This window comes from Apus apus, chromosome 2, assembly GCF_020740795.1.
Source record: "Apus apus isolate bApuApu2 chromosome 2, bApuApu2.pri.cur, whole genome shotgun sequence".
In the NCBI taxonomy this organism is placed as follows: Eukaryota; Metazoa; Chordata; class Aves; order Apodiformes; family Apodidae; genus Apus; species Apus apus.
In genome coordinates, this window is record NC_067283.1 from 112,675,894 (window position 1) to 112,700,343 (window position 24,450).

At 37.3% G+C, this 24,450-nt stretch overlaps 1 protein-coding gene across 4 annotated transcripts in view; it reads right to left on the reverse strand.

Annotated features, from left to right (window-relative positions):
• The window catches only part of NOL4 (nucleolar protein 4), a 201,266-nt gene that overhangs the window by 23,533 nt on the left and 153,283 nt on the right, over positions 1 to 24,450 (reverse strand). For 3 of the 4 annotated variants that reach the window (XM_051611489.1, XM_051611487.1, XM_051611486.1), the window contains exons 7-9: positions 22,843 to 23,022; positions 21,919 to 22,110; positions 9,668 to 9,781 (exon numbers count right to left, since the gene is read on the reverse strand). In XM_051611489.1, the coding sequence (XP_051467449.1) occupies positions 9,668 to 9,781; positions 21,919 to 22,110; positions 22,843 to 23,022 (486 nt within the window). The remainder of the gene's footprint in view (positions 1 to 9,667; positions 9,782 to 21,918; positions 22,111 to 22,842; positions 23,023 to 24,450) is intronic. The other variant, XM_051611488.1, reaches the window with a different exon arrangement.

A 24,450-nucleotide genomic window follows, 5' to 3' on the forward strand; every position in this document is an offset into this window, starting at 1 on the left:
GTCCTTTCAAAGCCAATTCCTTTTCAGAGTCCAGCACCTTGCAGAATAACACGGCTACTGATCATTTTTGCTACTTCTTCATTGACAGGCAGTACAAATGGAGAAGCCTGAGTATCTAAGCTTTCTTCCAAACAGAAACAGTAAAAACTGCAAGACAACAATGTCATCTTTTCCCATCCCAAGAGCAGTTTTGCCTGGAGGTAATGGTGCTGAATGGATCCATGTATTACTGAAACTGATGCATGATGACAAAGGCACAGCAGTACCTACTGCTGAACCCAAAGGATGCACACCCAGAGAAATCCCTCCTTAGCAGTCTATTCCTCTCATCCAGATCAAGCCTTGCAATGCCTCAGGCAGCTCCACTTTCATCATCATAATCAAGCATTTTTCTCTGCATTTTTCATACTTATGTATACTCTCCTTAGGAAACTATCGCAGTGAGGCACTCCAAAAGAAAGAGACATTTCTGTTCCCCCTTGCCAACATGCCTTTTTTTAGTGACTGTGATGAGCAACACTTTCAGCTGGGATAGATCAGCATCACTCCATTCCATGCAGGAGGACTGTGGCACCAGAGCACCAGCAAATAAATTTTTTAAACTCGTGAATCAAATGTTTAGGGAGCATGCAGGGGAAAGTGTGTGGGAGTACCAGAGCAATGCTTGTGCCAGCCTTGCAGATTTATGACTACAATTATCATCATGGTCAACATCATTAAACTTCCCACTATAGGTCTCTTCGTCTACTGCATTACAACTGGTATCACTCCCACCACTGACAGCATATTTTCTTGACACAAAACAGCCTTCCATAAATCTGCTAGATCTGCAGTATGGGCATGCAACCAGTGCAAAAGGTTTTATTGGAAAACTATGGGGCATGACTTCAACTTTCAAGCACTTCATCCTGTTTCTCTTCTACCCCACATATTGGTGTGTGTGGCAGGGGAAATGGACCAAAGCACTTTATATAAGATTCTATGTGCAATTCTCTTTCATTTAGAAGATGACAGCCTAGAAATGAAGGATTTTAGATCAATGCTGAATTACCTTCCCCAGCTTCAACTAATTAAAAATGCCTGTGTGTTCTGCTTTGAAAAAGAAAAAAATAAGCATGTTAGAGATTCCAGAATACTGCCATCTTCACAGATTGGTGTGACTTCCACAGATAAATTCTAGTGGGTATTATAGATAGATATATTTTTATAAAAGCAATGTTCTTGTGTGTTAGAGAGTGAGCATTACTTTTTTGCATGCACTTAATGACTGGTTCTTGTTTTCAGCAGTAGGTTCAGATAATTTAAAGATATTTTACCTTGTGTTTGATACACCTGATTAATTTATTTCAAATCTGCATTAAAACCTGAACTGCACATTTCTGAAAACCAAAATTCTTTCTACAAAGTCAAATGGATGTCTGGTTTTGGACACTGCCTCTGGTACAACTTGACTTATACATTAAAAAAAAAAAAAATAGTAAGTATTTAAAAAAAAAATGACCCCACCCTGTCTCAAACTATTTCAAAGAAAGAAAAGGTTTTGGTACTGAAGAAGACCTGCTCTCACTTTTTGATAGAACTTGGTGCACATCCTTTAACTTCAGTGTTGTAAGGGTTCTGTATTTTAAAATATTTAGTAGATAAGAAATAATGCTTTGGGGTATGGCCTTTTGATTCCATAATCATCAAACCAGAGCAGCATAAGACACTGGATTAAACCAAGAAATGAACTTTGACTGGCCTTTGGAAGGTGCACTTTCTGATTTCCTTCATCAATGGAGACAGTAAGACTGAAGCTTAATAAGAAATACCATGAGTAATAAGCGTAAAATTTGTGCGCTGCAGTACAAATCTGTTCCCCAGATATTCTCATTTCAGGGGAGGATTCTTCTGGCACAATGCCTGGGCTGCTGGCCACAGCCTGCTTGGCTGCCTTGCCCTGCACCTAGCCTCTTCAGCAGCTGGTGCTGCTCCTGGGCAATGCACTCAGCTCCTGCTCCCACAGCTTTATTTATTTGTTTATTTTCCTTAGGAAAATACATTTCTAAATTTAGTTTGGGGACATCGAGCCAGTTGTTGAATCACAAACATGTTCTTGCTACCAAACATAAGCAGTCAGTGTGTACATTTCTACATATATTTTCTTATTGGAGAACTGCAATTCTAATCACCATTCTAGTCATGGAATACATCTGAATCCATTGTGCAACTGATGCTTTGAATTTAGGAGTCATTTATGATTGTTTGAAGTCTTCTAAATCTACTAATTAATTAACCAAAACACACCACTGTTGAAAAATAAGAGTTTGCACATGCGCTCTGGGTTTGCACTGATTTTATTAAGCTGGCCCAAACTCTGCATGATAACAGGGATTTGCTTACCAAAAACATTATTCCCTGTCTGTGCTGTAGGCAGGAGGAGGAGGTGTGCAATGAAGACCTTAGCTAACCACAGGAAAGACAAAATCAGGCTTTTAACATACTTGTCTCTACACTAGAAACATCCTACAGGCAAAAAAATGCTTCACATTTAATATCTTCTTGATGTATGAAAGAAAGAGAGAGAGAAGCAAAAGGCTCTCTATTTCTGGCTTTCAACATTGGAACACGAAGAACAAAAATCCTGACTCCAAATCCTCCAACTTTGGGCCTGAGAACTTTTATATCTGCATTTCCACTGCCCTTTCCTCTTCCTCCTTGATGGATATTAAAGACACAGGGAAGAAGGCTGTTCCAGTCCTTGTTAATTTTCATTCTTCCTATGGTAGGAAGGAGGTTGAAGTTCCTGTCCAAGAAACAACCTGACACTCAACTTCTGAGCCTTCAGCTTTATTAACTTCCAGAACAGAAAACTTACATTGGCATCAGTTTTACTTCACGTTCAAGATCTTATTGCTGCTTGTGGTGTTTAAAGTGTTCTCTGAAATCAGCAGCTTGAAATTCAACCATATATGCTAAGCACGGAGAGCCTGGAAAAATAAAGCATTTTCCAATTAATTGATCTCTGTGTTGAGGTAAAAAAATTAGCTTTCCACCTTAGGGCCTCACTGTAAATCCAAGGCATGAAATTATCTCCAATTACATGCCTTGCACTTTATTCCTTTCCAAAACATGCAGCAAATCTAATGTAGGTTGGTCTGGAGCATCGCAGGAGGGAGGTTGCCCTGTGATACTGGGCAGTCCCTTCCAGCTGCATCTGGTAATAACAGATCCCTATCCTGCACTGCTGAAATCAGGAATTTTGCCACTGACTTGAAAGGCACCAAGATTTAAAATTACAATGCATACTGCATATTTTCTTCCCCTTGACAATATGGGCTGTGCATTCTGGGTAGGAAGCTAAGTTTCCCAATAGCAGCACATAATTTGATCTCTTGACAATAATCCACATGCAGCTAAATGGTGCCTGCATCACATTTTGTGCCTCAGTGGTTAAAGCATATAATTTGGAGCCACAAAACCAACCCAAAGACCAACTCAGACCTAAAATAATCATTAGGTGGGGAAATAATGGAAGTGAGCAAGGCCTGAAATGTAAACCAGCACATGAGTATCCAAGGTCATTACAGTCGTCTTAGTGCTCAATTTGAACACAGATAAAAAAGGATAAAGTACTGAAGTACAGAAATAATTCTGATCCCTATTAAATATCAGATCACAAAGGGATGTCTGAATACAAAAAAACTATTATTAATAAAGCTTCTCTAGAGTAAGAGGCTTTGAGCTCTTTTCAAGTTAGTGACTTTTGCTTCTTTGGGTTTTTGGGATTCCAATTTTGATTTGTTTGTTATATGATAAGTGAACAGTCTGCTTCTCTTTGCTCTTTTCTATTATCTAAGACTCCACAAGCACTCTGGAATTTTTCAGGTCTTACATAAATATACAGAAGAGAGAGGACATGTCCCTATTCCTCTGCACTGCTGCCACTTGTGATCAGCATGGATGGAGTACCTTTTCTTTTCTATCCTCTCGAGTAAATTATCTCTGTGAAAGCCAAGAGGAAGAGAACTGCTGATGCTTTCTCCTCCACCTCTAACAAGGATGTATAGTTGATGTGCTCTTCCTGCATACTGAATAGCTGAGGCAAAGACTCCACCTCCCTGGAATGAAATTGCCTCTTTGTGCCCACTCTGAATTCGCAGCTGTCTCCCACATAAGCACTGCCTCAGCAGGGGATTCTCCAGCATCCACTGGGAGATATTTTTGCATAACTCCCCTTACTATAACCAATATTGTCCAAATCTGCCCTTAATACAAAAGCAGACAATATAAATAACAGAATAAAGAGAGCAATTAAGAACCTCACAGTTTGTTTCTTCCTTCTCTGCTGGGTGCTGCAGTACACATTGATCAGGAAAGGGAGCAACATACACACTGGGACACATACATATCCTCCTCCTTCCTGCTCTGTAAAGGGTAATACAGGAAATAACTGCTGTGTCAAGATGTAGAAGCTGTGCATTAGTTGCACAGCTGAAACACATATTCTCTGTCCTCATACAGAAAGGTTTAAAGCTCTCTTCCCCCTCACTGCTGAAAGCCGTGTACAGTGACCCTGAAATGGATGTCCACGCACCCACTGCAATTCAGATTTTTAATTAGTTTCTTCAAAAAACATTCTACAACTACCTGCAATTTGTCCACCAATAATTTCCTTCCTTCTAAAGAGAAGTACAAGCTGCTCCTGGTCTGCAACTTCTGTATTTTAAATAAAACTGTGCTTGAGGAGTCTTTCTTTAGGTCAAGTCCCTTGTTACAGGCAGAGAAAGGCACCAAAAATTGTATGGAGGTAGATCATTAACAACTCCTTAAAAAAAAACACAAACATTTAGGAATTAGGTATAAATGGAAGAAACACAATAGTGATGATTTCCAAATGGCAGTACATGTGCACTTTTATTAATATTCAGATGTATTGCATTAGCACAGAACCTGTATCCAGTCTGCAACTGGCACTTGCATCAAGCTGCTCTATTCAGGTTGCTGCTATGACAACTATCCAGAGGCAAATGTCAGGTCAGCCTCCCAGCATATGTGTCTAGGCCTTAATTGCTTTGCCAGAAACCTAATAGCCACCTACTCCCACTCCTCTAACAGCTAAAACCAATATTGTTAAAAATATTTTTCAAATCCTATTCATATGCTACCAACTTTTCCCCCAAACAAGAATGGTCTTGAAGAATGTATTTAAATTGTCCATTTGCAAATATATGTTCATTTATGTTTCAGTGTAAACCTGCGATTATTAAACTTTCTCCTCCTTGGGGTTAGATATTCTTTCCCTCCACCATGCTGATTATTGATATTTAATTTGCCTAGTTACAAACCACAGCATGGAAAAATATTATAGCTGTCATCTTGATGGGAGGTTTCTTGAAAAATGGAGTCAGTGTTTATGATGAAGAACTGCTTCATAGCATCATAGTGCATGGTAGTCTGTGCACAGTGCACAGACTTGTTCTTATCAACTTGAAAAGCTCAAATAATCAAAGATTTATTTTTTTAATTGAGTTTTCCTTTTAAAATTAAAGAAACCGGTAGCTCCCACAAAACTCGGAAATTTAAACTGCACATTTATCTTAATCTTATTTCTCCTAATCTTATAACATATCTTTTAATCTTATGATTATTAAAAAAAGACATTGAATGTTTATATTGAGGGAACTTTTTTGAGATGTCTAGCAGAGAGAGAAGTAGAGATAGAGATGGAGTAAGCAATACTCCTGCAACTGCAAAGTTGTCTTTGAGCCATCTCCAAATTCAATCTTGTGAAGAATTGAAGTTAGTCTGCATATAACTGGTTTGTTAAGTGAGAGGGTAATTGTATCCCGTGCACACAGACATACACATGTCCTAATAGTTTCACTGTATTACCTCCTGTTTGCCTTGTAGATAGTGATAAAGAATAGTTGAATTAAAGCAAACTAAGTAAATTATGAATTTTACAAGAAAAGCATTACTCTGACCTCTACAGTGAAGGTATGAGGGCAACAGCTTTGTCAGGCTATACAGTTCTTTGTCATTATTTTCAGATATATTGTCTGGAATGAAAAGGAACTGTACCCTTGAAATACACACTTTAAAAAAGTAAACATACAGAAAAACTTTTTCTTATAATGTATATTCTATTAAATATTGACTGATAAGCACTCTGTGAAGAGCCTACTAATTTCTGGCTGAGAAATGCCTTGATTAGGATGGGAGATACATAAGGTAACTTTAATTTTCCTCTGAGCTTAAACTCTCTATGGGCTCAATTTGTCATTTGCTATGTAACTACAAAGGAATCATGTCTAATTATTTTGGGCATTACATGTCTGATTACTTTGGGCACAAGAAGTATATGTAGCTCACTCCTTTGGCTACCAAAACACTCTGCATGCTACAGTTGCCCTTCAATGATGCTAATCACTTAAATGGAGCTCAAATTGCTAAAATAACATTGACTGAGTCCAGGAGACAATCCAGTTCACTGGCTTTATAGTCATATGTGACCACTACTGTCCTATCTATGAATATAGCACTGAATTCTTAAATTCTTAACTAGTACAAAACAACATGATGCCAATGAAGTTACATCAGTTTTCTAAATGATCTGGCTAACTACATGCAACTTATCCATAAAAAGGTTCACACACTTCTACAGACATAGTATGCTATGATTCAGTTTTTTTCCTTCCTGCTTCTTCTTCCCTTCTCTTCCATCCATGGCCAGTGTCCGGGGAGGACTCCGTCCATCCAGCACCATCCACCCCCAGGCTCAAGCTCTCCTGACCCTCATCACTCTGTGCTTTCTCCAGCAGCAGCTCCGGGATTTCTCGGGACTGTTCCAGCTCAGGGGAGTGTGGTGGGAGTTGCTGGAGGTGGGGAGAGGCGAGAGGCTCTTGCACATACCTGAACATATCTGTATATAATTGTATATATTTTCTTATATCATTAGTGTTTAATTAAAGCTGTGTAGTTTAGTTTTCAATCCAGCCAAGTCTCTCTCTTTTTCTCTCTCTCCTTTCCTACCTGGGTGGGAGGGGGAGGGGATCGAGATAATTGTCATCAAACCTGAGTCAAACGGTGACACTCTCACTGTGCTGTGTTCAAGAAGAAAGCAGCTTTAATGCAATGTTTCCATTCAGCTCTGAGGGCAAGTGCTGAATAAGTGCTCTTACCAAATCCTCATGAAAAGATACCTTCCAGGACAATCTAATGCTTGTCCTCCATTAGAAGATCTATTGATATAATTTAAGAAGTGGCAATTATCATTATCCAAATATTATTTCCCTTTTCCTCCTCCCAGATTTGGACTGAAGGGTCCTCAAAGCCTGAGTCCACCCATTGGTATAATGCCCAATTTTGGAAATTTAAGTTTAAAAAGGAAAAGTAGAGATATGTTAACAAGAAAACAAGGCTTCTTTTTTGTTGTTGTTGTTTTTTTGGAACTATGGAACAGTAAAAACAACACCCTGAACTGAACATTCACTATGTATACTCTGAGAGAAAAATACAGCAAAAGCATTTCCTCTTGATTATATACAAGAAAAGTAAAGAAAAATTACAAATAAGTAAAAGGAAAAAAGAGAAAAAGGAGAAGGATAGAGCCCTTTTACTTATAAGGCACTCTCCCTGGATGTGAGAATTCAGGTCCACTTCTCATCTCAGCACAAGAACCAAGCACAGAAATGTATGTTAAATAACCCAATCACAAATACTCTGGAATGCTTTGCTCTCAGTCAACCTTGTTAATATCTTACTTACACATACTTAAAATAAAATAATTAAACTGCAGTGGCACTGGGGCTAGAACCAAGGTTTTCTACTTCTGTAAAGACTTACCTATTCTGCCCTACAGTGTAAATTTCTAACTGTATGTTTTATGAAGCTACCCTACATATTACCATATTTTTTTTCCAGCCAACACTATTCAGCAATTGACAAATTGAATTCACAAATAGTTTTGCAAGTACCAAAGCTACCTCAACCCAACTAATTTACTGCTTGCTGAATCAAACGGCTGGCATTATCTGCAATTGTTTCCTCAGTGTTCCCAGAACTCACTGCCAGAAAGAGGAAAGAAGGAAGCAGAACCCAACACCTGTTCTTCTCTGCTACTTTAACATCGCAGTTGTACTTAAGGTGATCAGTTTGGAGCCATTCTACCTACAGATTTTTAATTTTGTAATGAAAAATAGAGAAACACCTCCCCCCTCAACAATAACTGCTACCAAATCCTTCTGTGACAGTAATAATACAAGTAAAAGAAAAAAAAAAAAAAAAGCAACCTATTAATACGCTTTTTGAATTCTGTCTACAGTTTTAAAACTGTTTTTGTTTCAACAGCTCTCTGGTGCCTTGGAGAGTATTAAGGTATTCTCATTTAAATCACTCAAAAACTGCCTGATGTTGGCTGGACCAAGGAACTGAGCCACTAGTTTTGTGCAATGACAGTAAGTGATGTTTGTACAGGTCTTTTCTAGTTCTCCTGGGGGTAAGCACATCAACTTTGTAGCTGTTTTTTTTTTGTTACTGAAAAATCAGAGAACAAATGGGATAATTTAAACCCTGCACAATCTGAAGGACCACTGCTTCTAAACTAAGCCATATTTAACATTACACTGCTTCAACATCCCATGTGATTTGTGAATCTTAAGGCAAATGTACCACAATAATGCAAATACTAGCAAAAAATGTAACAGCAAAAAGAAACTGCAACATCCACTCTCAGATCCTAAACTATCAATGTTCTAGGGATAGTAGGAGAAATACTTTATTCAGTTATGGAAAGATTTCAAAGAAGTAAAGGAACTCTGTATAAAAGGAAAACACTTTTAAAAAAATGTTCTTTTCCACAAAATAATAAAAGTTCATCTACCATGACAGAGGCATATTTTGGAATAATTGAGAAATTACTAAGATTTGACTTTGTAATAATCATTAAGAGAAATAAAGCATAATAATCTTTGCAATAAGAATGTTAGACATTCACTCTATCTGTGGAGCGAATAAGTACTCAAAGCCTGGAATGAGCTACCAGTCTGATTTCAAAAAATTGAAAGAAAACATGCAATTCCCATCAAATTAAAAATAATTAAATCCTAACATGCACTATAATAGGTGAATAATCACATAAGAAAAAATAAAATAACTCTTGAGATGAGCTTTGAAAACTCACTAGTAACTTAATAGCATTTTGCTAAATATCACAATAATTTTTCTGTTTCAGGCAAACAGGTATTTTCAGAAACTTTCACTTTTTCAGGTTGCATTTACAAATGCATACACATCTTGAAAGAGAATACGTGCACAAATAAACACACTGACTCATGGATACATGCACCATTTCTGCTATTTATGTAAATGATATGTACTGTATGCTCTGTTCCTTTTAATTCTAGTATGCAGATTCTACACTACACCCGCAAAATCTGCAACCATTAAAAAGAAAGTATTTAGCTTTATCCAGCTGGACACTATAATATACTAGACACCCTCACCCAGCTCATGTAAATATAGAAAAAGACATGCTTGAGTATTCATTTAAAGAACTACAGCTTTTATCTTTTAATTATTCTTGCTAGCAAGAAACATATAAGGGATTGCAGTGCCCTTCTGCTTGGCAAATGAGTCCAGTGCATTTATAAATATGGATGTGGCAGACCCCCAAACAACACAGTACCTGCTGTCTATCCAACCGCATCCTTTTTGCAGCATTTCTGCTTTCACTCTCACAGGCGGAAGCCAGGATACTCTCTGCAACTGCTGAAGTAAGGTGTGAGGGAATAGGTCGTGACTATGAGAGAAAAAAGAAACACAGAAATTATTTCTCGCATCATGCGCGAGGTCCTTTCTCGACGCGCACCACACCGTCCCCTAGGCAGGAGAGTCTGCTCATTGAAATGCAGTTTATACCAACAAAACAGGGAAATGGAACTTGTAAAGATGAAAAATGAAACTAGTTAGATGTTAAAGCTGCGGCTGATCCAGAGATCCACGAGAAGCCCTTTTCCCCCCACAGTTCTATTGTCCAGTGTATTTAGCCTGGCTCGTTAAGCTGTACTTTGAACAGACAGTGGCATATTCTCTGCGTTCCAGCAGCACCCTGCCCGTCTGGTCCTTGCTAAGAAAACTGAAAGGCTTTTTATCCTGTACAGCATGTGACAGAGATGAGTAGTAGTCATAAAAAAAAAAAAAAGGGCAAAACAAAAAAATAAACCAAACAAAAAAAAAACAACCCTCAAGTGATAGGGTTGAAACATCACCCAAAACATAACAGATTGTCAGAATATTTCAGAGCAGTCTCAATCTGTAGTATATGAATATTTGCATTCCTTGCTGCAACATGACTGATGTGACTAAAATTACTTTTTAAAAAATGATCTGTTTTTCTTTTGATAATGCCAGCCTTCCAACAATGTAGATCTTTTGTGGTTCAACTAGACGTGATTCATTTTTCTGAATCAAAACCTCTCATTACTGATTTCAGAGTATTTACATGGTTTAGGTTAGAGGTGCGATGGGGTGTTAAAAGCAAGGGAATGCCACAATTTTTATAGCTCCATTCTTGGTTCTGAACACCAATATGATCTTCCCTACCATTTTATTATGACAAAAATTTACACACCATTTTTTAGAATGAAAGGCAAAACAATCTTTCTGAAAGATGAAACTCACAGTAAAACTAGTCTTCTTCATTAATATACAAAGTTATAGCTGAACTACCAAGAAAAAAAAGAAAATGGGGATAATAACATACTGATAAACATACAAGCCCATTTCAGAGACTGCAACTTATTGATCCAAGTTCTTAACTTCCATAAATTTTCAAAGATTTATTGAACTCAAAAGATCCTCCTACGAGGAACTGGCCATGTGTGGGATTTTGGGAGTGTTTTGTTGTTTGCCACTGGGGCTTTTGGGTTTTTCTGGTTTGGGTAGTTTTGGGGTTTTTTTAAGAGTTGTTCCTTCTTGCTCCCAAAAGCATAAATATGAATGTGCTATGAAATGTCATGGAGTTTTGGAAGCAAGTTTTGAAGTATTCCCATTCGGTTCTTAGACAACCTTAGAACAGATTATGTTGTCTCAACTGAGTTTGTGGTTTTCATAATATTCCAGAAACTGAGAAGCCAACCATTACTAATATTACATTTTTACGTTTAAAAATTAAAGTCCATTTATTGACTTCAGATGTGCTCTGTAGGTTGCCAGTTTTTTATCTGACACTGCTTTCTCTAATGCCTGGGACTACAGTCTGCCTGGGGCCAGAAGCTGAACTAGCTTTCAGAAATAGACGGATTTATGGGTCTCCCTCACTAGTGAAAAAGGTTTGTTTCTCCCCACTCATACATGGAGCATCTCTTTGGCATCAGTGTAAGAGATGTGTGAGAAAGACAATCAGAAGCCACAACACTGTGATAGAGTGATTGGACGGAATAAACTATTGAACTATTTCCAGTTTTGACAAGAAATCAGTCTGAGGGACGACTGACCTTGCCAGAGTTAATTGTACAGTACAAGCAGACACCCTTCTCAGAGCTCCAGAAGGAGGAAGTCTTTGCAGGTTTTCACTGACAAAGTGTTATATTTATTATTCTGCCTCCCTACAATGGTGATGTTACTGTGAATTAGTCATTGTATCACTTAGCTACACTAGATCCCTTCCTGTATTTGGTGACTAAATATCACTTCACATACCACTGTTTTATGTATGTTCTAGGTACATTTACTATGTAGCTGCAAGGAAGTCTCAGTGTGGTCCAGTAGCAGTGGCCACACAATGAAACCCTTGAAAAATGGTGAGTGAACACCTGGTTAATTCCTCTAGCTCAGGTCTTTAATTAGACCTGTAACTATACATACACATCAAAGATTTTTAGAAGGTGACATATGAGCCAAAAAACTAATGTTCTCACCTAAAAGTAAAATGAACCCAAGTTTCCCCAGCTTATTTGTTTATGGGACAGAACAGAATCATAGAATCACAGAATCATAGAAGGTGTGGGGCTGGAAGGGACCTTTAAAGGTCACCTGACCTTGAATGTTTCCATGGATGGGGCTTCCACCACCTCTCTGGGTAACCTGTTCCAGTGCTTCACCACTCATTGTAAAGAACTTTTACCTAATGTCTAATCTAAATGTACCCTACTCTAGTTTAAGACCATAGCCCCTCAGCCTATCACAATAGGTTTATTGAAGTGCTTTATAAATTTAAAAATAAAGAGTTTCCACAAAAATCAGTCATGTGCTTTTCTCTGAAAAGAAGTGCAGTGGTTATGTGCTCACTGTTGAAACATTGAACTTCAAGTCTGTACCTGCAAAAATGAGGAAATTTCCAGGTAATGGAGGATTTTCCTCTTGAAATACGTGTGAACCCATAATTTCTCCTACTTGTCTCTGCAGCTGCCTGTTGACATGTTCATGTCGAGAACTACCTAGAGTGAAGCTTAGGGAGAATATAACAAATGCACAGTTGAAACACCTGGGGAGTAAAATACTGTGACAAAGCACAGGAGGAAAATAATGTGATTAAGGTTCAGGTTCTATCAAATTAACTCAGGCAGAGCACTAGTCTGGCATTGACTGAGAAGATGAACACAATCCTCTGTCACTAAAAGTAGAGCTGTTAAAAAGAGGATTTTCTCTTCCATGAAATGCCATATGTTTGAAATGTCAAAAAGATCAATTTTTAAAAACCTCCCCTAAGAGGAAAAATCACTTTGAAATAACCACTTCTAAAAAATGTTTTTAAATATACTGAATTAATAACCCCACCTTCTAAGTTCCAAGGCCCCTTCTGGCTCAGCTTAACTTCCTCATTTCTATTCTTCTGATTACTCGTGATCTGTCATGGCTACTGGCTATAAAACCACTTAGGTAAGAAGCTCAAGCAACCCAATTCCTTGTGGAGTTCTGAAGATTTCTCATCTCACTATCCAAGGGTGAGACACAAAGGTCTTTGGAAAGATGGCAAAAGCAACATAGTTCAATTCTGCAGAAAGGAGCCTGCAGATCTCAGCCAAACCAGCCTCTTAAAGGTTCTCAGGCTCCTTTCTGCAGTGCTGAGGGCTGAGTGCTGGTTCCTGCATGCTTGGGGCTACAGCAGGAAACGTGGTATCCAGGTATTATTTCCAAGGACTTCCAGGCTCTTCCTACAATCCCTGGATTCTACAACCTGTCCACTGGACAAGCAGGAAACCAGATTTCATTTTACTGGAGTATGTCAAAACAGAAAACCTTTGACAAACTAACATTTGTTTAAAGAAAAAAAAAATAGAAAAGAAAAAAAAAGAGAGAGGTATTAGAAAAAAAACAACAAGCTTTAACTGGCATCACAGAAAATAGCATTGGAACAACCCATGGGTAAAGCTACAGAAAAGAAGCAAACTTTAATCTATCAAAACAAGTGATTCACAAGGCAAAATCAGAAGGCAGGACATTTTTTGTAATTTTGAATAAATGACAGATAGAAAAGAGGCATATGAAATTTTTATCTTAGCTTTCAGGTGAAGAGATGAATAAAACTGGAAGGAATCTGGTAAACAGCTTAATACAGACTTTCCAAGAAGACTATATGCTTCTGCCCATCACACAGCAGCCGTATGCAGAATTCCTTCCTGTTTACATGAAAATGCAATACTGCTTGTGACTGCACTAAAACAGCAGCCACGTTTTGCACAGTTTTTTGTTCTTCTACATCTCTTCAGCTGACACACAGATAATGTTCAGCCTCAATGCAGGCAAACAACAACTTGCCCAAGGAAAACCTGCTAGATTTCATGCACATGCAGATGCTTCTGTTTGTTTGTTTTTAAGTGACTGACATTCCAGAAGTGGTTGAAAATCCCTCAGAGATGATCAGCCACCTCCAGTCCCCTCACATCTGAAACTGCATTTGAAGGTAATTTAAACCTGATTCTTCAGACCACCAAAGAGCCTGTAGATGGCAATAAAGCAACAAGCACATATCACCACCATATTAGACAGGAACTTCTGAATGGTTTTCAGAGAAATTATTTCTGTGTAAATTAGTATGAAGACTTTCTACAATCATCTCCTTATCTCTTTTTGAAGAGTGTACAAATTATTGACTGATATAGTTTTGCAAATTTCTTAATGAAAAATCAAATTAGCTGATACTTATTCATAGTCAAATAACTGTTGGTCTGCTTTAAAGAACATTAAAGCTAATTAAGACCCCTCCATGTCCTTGGTGGTCTTTAGATCTGGCTCTCAACAATCCAAGTGCCTTACAACAAGCCTTTCTGGATTTATGGACAAGTCCTGCAACTTCAATGATTTTTAGTAGCTGATATCAGAAATCCCTGGCTCAGATTCTCTAGTAATAAGCCGTACTGACATAATCTCTGATGCCTTAACATAAAAGAGACTAGCACTTCCAATATCCCATAAAATACCCATTTGCAGTACACCAACTATATGCAGTATCATCAGGTCTTCTATTTAAAGTGAGGTACCTGTGCAGTAACTTCATGGGCAACATAAAATACCCTTTTTGGCAGATTCACACAATGATTGTGCTTTTATACAGAACCTAAAAAACTGCTATGTTTTAATTACCATGGACATTTTTGGTATAAATCTACCAAGTATTGATATAATAGATGGACTACATTTTATTCTAAACCACTAGGAGTAGTATATTCACCAAACTAACTTTGCAATCTGCTTTATGTGCTGTCCTCCTGTGATTAGAGATATAAAGTCTCTAAAGTTACTACTTTGGCATTTTTTGTGAGATACAGACTTTACTTATATATAAAAGCTAAAGTTGTCCTTAAGGAGCTAGGTCTAGATACTCTTACACATATTACACTAGTCTGATTCAGTTTTGAAAAAAACACAGCTATCTATTCTGTCAGATAATGGGCACACATGCACACCTGCTAAGATGCCAAACTTTATAACCTGACACATGTGCATAAATACTACCTTCTAGTTTAGGCCAGTGTCACCATTTGACTCAGGATCAGCAATTAAACCAGCAACAACAATGCTCTTGATCCCCTTCCCCCTCCCCAAGGTAGGGAAGGGAAGAGAAAATGAAGGAAAGAGACTTTCTGGATTGAAAACTAAACTAGAGAGCTTTAATTAAAAACTAAGGATAAAAGAAAATATGTACAATTGTATACAAATGTGTTCAGGAAAGTGCAAAACCCTCTTGCCTCCCATCACCCCCAGCAACTCCAGGACAGCCAGTTAACACTGAAAAGGAGATCTTTCAGAATAAGGAAGCTGCAAGCAGATAAACATACAAGTTACTTCATTTCATTCACAGAGACTCTAATATCAATGTATGAATGAGAAAATATTTTAACAATTACTCAAGCTTGTAAAAAAATAGTCCCAAGTTTTCCAAAGTGATTTTGGATCCACATGTAAAGGTGAATGCCTAAGATGTCTCACTGGCAGTAACTGAGTTTTTCCAGTTATTGCTATGCACTTCTTTGCCTGTTGGGCTCCTCACAGCCTGATACCCCCCAGTGCTCTCCTGCATATCAGCTTTTTCCTCAGGTATCATAAGACCAGTTCATTTCCAAAACGAAATATTGCAAATATGTCACAACATGTTTTTCACAGTAACTTATTAAGATCTAAAATGATGTGTTAAATATGCTTATACTTGTAACACTATGAAATAGATAAACAGCATGTTTTCATAGAAAACATCTACAATACTTTACAAGACAGGGTATGTGTTATCTTCAAATGAGATTTTTTTACTCAGTGTAATGCAATGAAATGTATGGCACCGAAATGTCCAACAGTGCATAGTTACAAAGGTTTCAGAGACTTTTGCACAGAGTATTTTTAAATTTACAGACTGAAGTACAGTGCTGCACTCTATTGGATATACTTTTTTAATCATTAGTACAGAACAGTGAAATGTGAACACCAGGACTGGCATTTTAAGCTTGTAGCACTGCATTTCTGTCTGGGTTTTTATGGATTTTGATCAGTCTTGCAGTCGTGTAATAAATAATTGTAACATGTACTAAAGGAATTCAAAGAAATAATGAGAAATATTTTCTTAAATGTCAGAAGAGGCTTTTTAAAATGTTCAGTAATGGTCACATCTCTTTTTAAAGTTTTTTGGCTTTAAAGTATACTTAATTGAAACATTCATGTTGCACCTTGATTATGACAGCACATGTATGTCCACATATATCTTAACATATTCATATTCCTGCCTAAGTGACACATTCCAATCAACCAGCATTCTGCTGTTGCTGTGGAGCTAAGTCCTGTACCACTTATTCAAGAGAGCAGTTTCAGTGGGGCTAGCGGAAATTTTAAATTACTTATGTGAACAACAGAAAGAATAACCATCTGCCTTTATCTACCTGAAACTCTAGTATTTTGACTAAACTAGTAATTTAAGCTTCTTTTTTGTTTCATTGAGAAGACCTCTATCTCCAGAAGCTGACTCGTGAGACAGCTGGGGATGAACTTCTCTGGATTGGTTCATCTAAGAGTTTCACTAATTCCTGAGGGAGTTCAAGTCATATAATTTCTCTAGAAAACTTAGATAACATTACCTCTATCTCAAATTACTCTGGTATTTAAGTGACAGAGAATCCCAAGAATCATCATGATGAACTAACTCCTTCTAATTTAGGTGGGAATTGAATTGAACGCTCCAACAGCAAACATTTTCCTAGCAAAACTTCAGAGGACTAGGAAAAACTGAGACGGATTTAACATTATTTCCTGGTTCCCGTAACGCTGAACTGGTTCCCTATCCTTAAGCTACTTGCACAAACCAGCTAATCAAGTAACACTGCAGCAGAGAGAGGTCTCAATCTAAACCAGAATCACACATAAGAAAAACTGACATCTTTGAACTTCTTTTTTTTTCTGATGTCAAGCACACAAGTAATCAGGGTGAACATTCTTCTATCCTTTTTTTTTTTCACCCATTAAAAATGTGGGACTTTTCTATATCAGATCTTAGTGCTATTTCAGAGGGAAATGTTTTTTCTTCTAAATTCAATTAAGGAGTGAAACAAATGCCAAAATTGCATTTCTATCATTTCTTCTCTTACATAACGTATAAGATTAATTGCTATCAGGTCGCTAGTTGTTTTTCATTTTTCAGTTTTCATTCTTTTTTCCAACTACCATGTCTATGCCTTTTACAAAGCTAACTCTTCCCATTTTCTGAGGATACTGGAAAAAGTGTAACTTTTTCTGCCACTCGTTTTTCCAAAATTGTCTATTCTTGCAGAGGTTATTGAAAAGCAAAAGGTATCTGAGACAGATTTAAAAGGCAGTTCTTAAAAAATCACGAGTGTTGATTTAACTGTTATGGGGGGCAATATCTGAGAGCCTTAGAGAAACTGTTTCTAGAATTTAGGGTTTTTTAAGGACATGTGATACCTAAAAAGCCAAAGTTTGTCAGAGAATAGCTTTGCCTTTTTTCAGCCAGGTTGCCCATCAGATTTACATAATCTAACCATTGTCAAACAAGGGCGGGATGCTTAGAAAGGAATGTGACCAAACACCACTTTGGAGTACAGTACAAAGTAAAACTATATTATTATAATTTGTAGATCTCCATGTAACTGTTCTTGTGATAATTTTCTTAATGCTTCCCATTTTATTAATCTAGATTAGGTATGCATCCATGCATCCATAGACTCATCTTTCTGAAAATTCTTATGACCTTTCCCGCCATAAAAGGCCTGGAGGACTGAAAAGCCATGGGACTACAAGGGCAGCTGGGCTATTCAGCACTATATTAAGTAAATAATAAAAGCTTTCTCTCTCATAAAGCTAAAACTTAGAAGTAGCTAGATATCTATCCCGAAAAATCTTAAGGAGGCAGATTTCAGAAAACATACCCCCTTCTGAAAACCAGTCGCCATCAAAGTTGCTCAATCACAATACAGAAGCACTCCAAGCTACTAGACAGATTTAGAACACCTCAATCAACATGTGCACAGCTGCTAATCATTAAAAAACCTCTTAAAGCCAACTGGCACAACCACATGACAGAAACGGTGACAGATACGGAGCTTTGTTATTTGTTATTGCAGCTGGCAATAGGACAGAAGGAACTGAGATGAACAACAGTAAGATCTAAATGAGGAACTGTCTTCAAGCATGATGTGACTCTTCCTCTGACACATCTAAACTTGCCCTCAGGCAATGAAAAGCATTTATGACTAGCCTTTTCTCTCCAAGACATCCGAACGCTTTGCTCTTTGATACTACTGCTTTGTATTACAGTGGTGCCTAGGAATGTAGGTTTCCTTTTGATTAAACCAAAGGAAGAATCTCTTTGTGAATGAGAGTTTAAGACCTTGCTCTTGCATTGGGATGCACATAGACAAAATGGCACAACTGTGAAAAGATACTGTGAGGTACAGTTTCAAACTGCGTGTTGTGAGACTGATGATAGGAGATCATGAAGATGGGAGGAAGTAGATAGCAATAAAAAAATGTAATTATTATGTCTGTTCAACCCCATTTGATCATTTCTAACATCTACATTTTTTCCTGGACTGTAACTAAATATATAGATACCACATATCCTCAGTATGTCTACTATCTTTTTTCCATTGCCAGTGTTCTACAGATACAGAGGCTGGGACAAGTCTAAAGGACAGAATTTAAAAACATCAGTGAAACAGGAAATCTGATCCTGTCAAGGTAAATATTCTTCCTATACCACGTATATAGGTCACAAAATGCTTAATGTATATAAAGGATTTTCATTAATATCAGTTCTTGAGAGAAAGGCAGTTTTTTGTTTTGTTTTGTTTTTTCTTTTGCTTATGGTCTAATGAAGACAAAAAGAAAGAATTTAAGAACATCAAGAACTTTACAAAGTTTACAAAATGGAACAGCAGAAGACAGGTGGAAGCACAATGTAGAGATCCCATCCAAAAGCCAGAGATTTTATGACTTCACAAACTTCCCGCCCAATGAAAGATTCTGAGATAGAATTTAATAAGACAACATTCTCAAGAGTCCATAAGCAAGAGACAATAGGAGAAAAACGATCTTACAATCCATGAGGAAAACTCTAATAGTGCCTTGCTGAGGGGTATGCTTGAGTCAGAATTAAAATGAAAGTGGCACCATTAGAAGCTGAACTGTCAAAAGTGGGAAGTATTTCCAATGTAGAAAATGTTCCTCAAAGGAACATTTAGAACAAGCTATACAAGCTGCCTTGGAGTCAATGGACAACTATCTGTCCTAAGTAGAAACAGAATAACTATAAACAATCTCTTAAGAATATTAATACTAAGAAACATGTTAATTAACAATATGAACACTCACGAGACTGAGTCTTTCCCATTGCCTCAGAGCTAGAATTGGCCTCTTATGCACCAAGAACTGTAATTTGGATTACAGATGGCAAATAACTGACAGAAGCAAGCTCCAGGCATGTTTTTTCATCTTTACTATGCAGTCTTAACACTAATTTAACTTAGTGTTTACATTTTCTCTTCATTTTATAATATGACACAGTAGATAGCTGCACTGTTCCACACACAGTCTGAACTGTCAAATGCCATATATGAGATTATTCTCTTTTTCTCATGCAACTAGATGGTCAAAATGCAGCACTCTGAACCTTAACAAAAATGAAAAACTTGTGTTTAATATGGCTATAGCAAAAAGCATCTCCTGTGGAGATTATTAGCTGACATCCTACTTAATATAGCAACAGTAGCACTATTGCTCCTGAAGAGATCATTATCCTGTTCTGCTATATTTGAGGGTAGCATCTGATTCACATCAACACCGACACGTCCCTTCATGATTGTTTTGAACAAATGCTATTATCCAGTCAAAGTTATTTTTTTCCTCTGTCAACATGGCAAGTACATTTAAAATAATCACACAGTCAAGTGCCTCTGTGCATTGTACCATTTTAAAAACTGCTTACAATCAGGAGATGCTAATAGATTAGTTTTGAAATAAGAAAATGATTAAAAACAGCAAATGGAGACATAGCACATTTCAGAATTATTCAAGACACAAACATAAAACACCACTTATTCTCTTAGGAAGTTAATGGGAGATCCTCCAAAGACTTCGGATAGTCTTTGGCTCGTTACCCTACCTGTGAATGGGGAAGCAGGACAGATTTCCCTCCAGGCCCAAGAGGGCTGAAATCTTTGGCATGAGCTCCAGTGCCTTGTCACTTCCATTCGTGGGCAGCAAATTCAGTATTTTAGAAGGTAATTTGTTTGTTTAAAAAGAAATAAAGCCCATCATAAAATGTCATGGAATAATGTAAAAATAGGGAATATTTCTAAACTATAAAGATTACCTATTTGGATCATGTCCCTGGCAATCTTTGCTCTTTTTCCCTTGCCAGGAATAAATTTGATACTGCAACCTTTATTCATATGAAAGTAACATTTGCAAATGTGCACTGAAGTCAAGCCAGCCTGGCTCTTATGGGTCAGACTGCAAGGCCCTTATTAATATTGCAAAACGGTTGCACAAGTCTTTCAGGTGACAGAAAATGAGCCAGTTCACATAGCTGCTCATCAGTGTGAATAATGACAGTAATGAGGCCATAAATTGGAACAGTGGGAAGACTTGCTAGCATTGGCTAATTTCATAAGTATTTTCAATTGGAAGTACAACAAAATAAAAATATTTGGCACCAAGAAAGCTGAACTTGATATTGTTGGATTATTTTCAGCCACAGTGAGTAGATGTCACTTGATGCTACTTAGTTTATTGTAGAAAACATTTACATTCTGGTTTTCCTTATTTTATTTTGGAAGGCTATACGATCTGACATGCACACCACCAGTCAATCTTTGGCACTTTTATCTATGCAGATGTCCTTTATTCTACCTGTCCCTCTTCATCTGTGTTTCCATTGTTCAGAAGCAGTTTTCTCCCAACGTTTCAAATAATAAAACCATGCAGTCAATTAGAAATCACAAATACATGCAAATATTTAGTTTCTGTCTTTGCTTTTTGTGTTATCCAATAGTGGTCTTACCCTACAAATAAACCTAATATTTTGTTCTTAAAACTGTATGCTAACATCTTAAACAACATTTGGCAATCATCTAAAGGCCAGAAAGATAGCTAAGACATATCATGCATAAGGTGTGCAGCTACTTAGTTTCTTCCAACTTTCCTTAATTTTGGAAACATACAAAGCTGCCCATCGGTTAGAAAACTTATTATTTACCCATTCGTGTGCTACTATTGAGATAATAATGTCTGAAAACACTGACATTCACATACGATCATAGCTTTCATGGTCTTTAGTTCAATTACAATTGCTAAACCATTGGAATGAGCAAACTGTAAGTTTGATGTCTGTGTTTTAAAACCATTTGATGTATTTTGCACACTAATATGTCAACTGAAAGCTTTCAAAGGAGCAACTTTTACTGATGGATAATAGGCTAAAACATACAAGAAAAAAACAACATTGACAGTGGGATCTTACTACACTGGGCATTCACTTGGGTATAGCATTTCTCTAGCAGGATCTAATTTTTACAAATCTCACAGAAATCCAGTTATCAGAGGCATTTTAATGAAAAATCCATCTTACTGCAAGACTTTTCCAGCCAAAAGTCTCTAACTGTAACCTAAAGTAGGAAATAAGTCACTATATATGCCATCAGTTGTTTTCCCTTCTTATGTCTGGCTTTGTTCTGTGTTTTCTATGAGTGCATCTCACGAAATCTAGTGTCTCAAAGCACTTTTAAACCAGTGAACAAAGGGAATAAATTCATTAAAAATGAAGGAGGGAAAAAGAAACCTCTGACCTGGTATTACCAAAAAAAACCAAAAACAACCAACCAAAAAAAAAAAAAAAAGAAAACCAAACAAAGACACTAAGATGAAAACAAAATAGTGCCATGGATTCACATATGGGGTTTTGATGGAAACTAGGGCTGGGTTTTAAACAAAACTCACCATCTCAAAACCACTTCTTTTCATCCGCCTGCAGGACTTGAGGTAAGTACGTATGCGTTTTCTGGCACGCTCTTGATACTCAGGGAATTGTCGCCTGCATGAGTCAATGATAGCCTGGATCTTTTCTTTGGGCTGCTTAGAGATTGGGACCATTCGGTCTAAGTTTTCATCTACAAACAGCCTGACAAACATCTGTTGGCAAGAGGGAGACAGAGGAGATGGGTTTGGAGGGTGGCTCTCTTCTCTTCCTAGCTTCCTGTCTTGATTACCAACAGGAAGACATCTTTTCTATCCACTGAAGAGCTTTGTAATGGGAAGCCAGAAATATTAAGAAAACAGTTCTTTAAAGGGTTATGGGGGGGGGGCTGATTTTAAAAGAAGACAAGAAAAGAATAGTCTATAGGGTACAGAACTTGTGAGGTAAAACAGAACAGATTGTGAAAATAGGCACTACTTAAGTTTCATTATTAACAATAAGCTGTGATTGCTAATCGTTTTATTGAACTGAATCTCACTTTTTCTTTGTTTGAACAATTGCTTGTGTTTTCATGCATAATTACATACACTGGGAAAGCAGCTGACCACTGCAATGGTCTTCTGATAAACAAGCTACAGCTCCTTCCCGCTCAATGAGTGAACATGCACATCCACACCTCCACATCCACACACACGGACGCACATGCACACACACAAAACAAAGCTTTGTCTTCCTCACTGGTAAATATGGCCCTCTGCCTTAAGATTCTAAATAAAACACAGTAAATCTGTCATCCGTTGGCAAGAGTTTAATGTGTATCAAAATAATAATTGAAAGAAATCCTGCAAATTAAATTAATGTGCCTTTAATATTGTCAAACTTACCCATAAGTAACAAGGTAAAGGAACAGCAGATGTAAACCAGACAGCCAGTGCAAGGAGACTTACGTTAAAAGCTTTCAGTCGCTCAGCTTCTACCCCATCTGATTCATTAACCTTCTCAGGATCTTCCTGCTCGTCATGGTCATCCTCATCTTCATCTCCTCGATTCAGAGACAAATCTTCAGCACCTCTGTCTACACTCTCATTCTTGCCAGAGTCATAGCTTGAATAGCTATGTGCAGGGGACTGAAAACAGACAAAAAAGAATATGATTGTAAAAATTCACCATGGAAATAAAGTCTGCTCATCAAAAACGCTTTATAAGTATTTGAAGAATTCTGTTTCTTTTTACTCTTCGTTCAACATGAAGTGCTCACAATCCTTTTAAGAGTGAACAGTTCACATTAATATTCATTTCAGTACTTAAAAAGAAAAAGGTGAGCAGCTGTAAATTCAATAAACCAATTAACAAATGAATTACCTATTATAATTGTAGTAAACATGAGATCTTTGCCCTACAGCCTTGTTTAAGTACTACATACAGAAGTTTCTTACAAATATCAACTTCTTTGTATCAGCCAAGATGTAAATAAGGGGCAGTTGATTTGCACAAAAATATAAAGGATTAAAACTTCCACATTCTAAGGCAAAGATGATTTAAGTAGAAAACACTGTTATTAGTTATTAGTCCAATCAATATGAAATATTATCCAGAGCTGCAATAAGCTATTGAAAACATGGAGATAATTATGTTCCAGTTTCACTTGCAAAACCCCAGAATGAATTAGAGATGTGCAGGTTTGTTAACATCTTGAATGTTATTCTGAGAATTTTATAGTAAAACCATTTTCCATTTGCATATCAACATTTAGAATTTTCTCCTGAGCAGAACATTTAGCTTGCTGGATAAGTCAGATGACCATCTCATTAAAATGTATCCACGTGAAGGACCAAGAAATGTTTCATTACCAAAAGTCAATAATGTGCACTTTTTCCTTGCAACATTAGGACTTCAGAAACGTCTCCTTTATATACTTTTCAAAATGCCAACCAAAAAAAACATTCAGTAATAAAAAGCCTTCTACAACTTAACACTCTAGGATCAAAGCTTCACCCCAGTCTCACAAAAGTATCAGAGAGTATCTTCACCAGAGCCATCAGGTTCAGATTTAGGTAATGCAGAGCACAATTTTACTTTTGTAATATTTTAGTCCTGTAATATTTCAGTATTTCCCTCTCTTGCTTCAAAGCACACTGTAGTCTGTTAACTTCAGAGAGTCCTGAATCAGGTGCTACATGACGAACTTCACACACATGCTTTTCTTAGGTGCCTCCTGCCTAAATGTCACCAAAAGTCAGGAGCATAATGCCTCATTCAAAAATACATTTCAAATACTTAAAATAACATGCCTTGATCTACATTCTGAGCCTCCTAAAACTGTCTTTATTTCAAGGGTGTTTTCACCAATGACCAATGTAGCTGGGCAGTGAAGCAGGAGAACAAAACCAACAAAACCATTAATCTTTAAGGTACACTTCTTGTTTTATATTCTTACTCCAACTCCTTTTTTTTTTTCCTCATTTTTCATTTCCATCGTGTGTTGGTTCTCTGCACACCCCCACTTTTGCAGTGATTCCCATTCATTTCCCTGCCTTGCCTCAACAGCACTCATC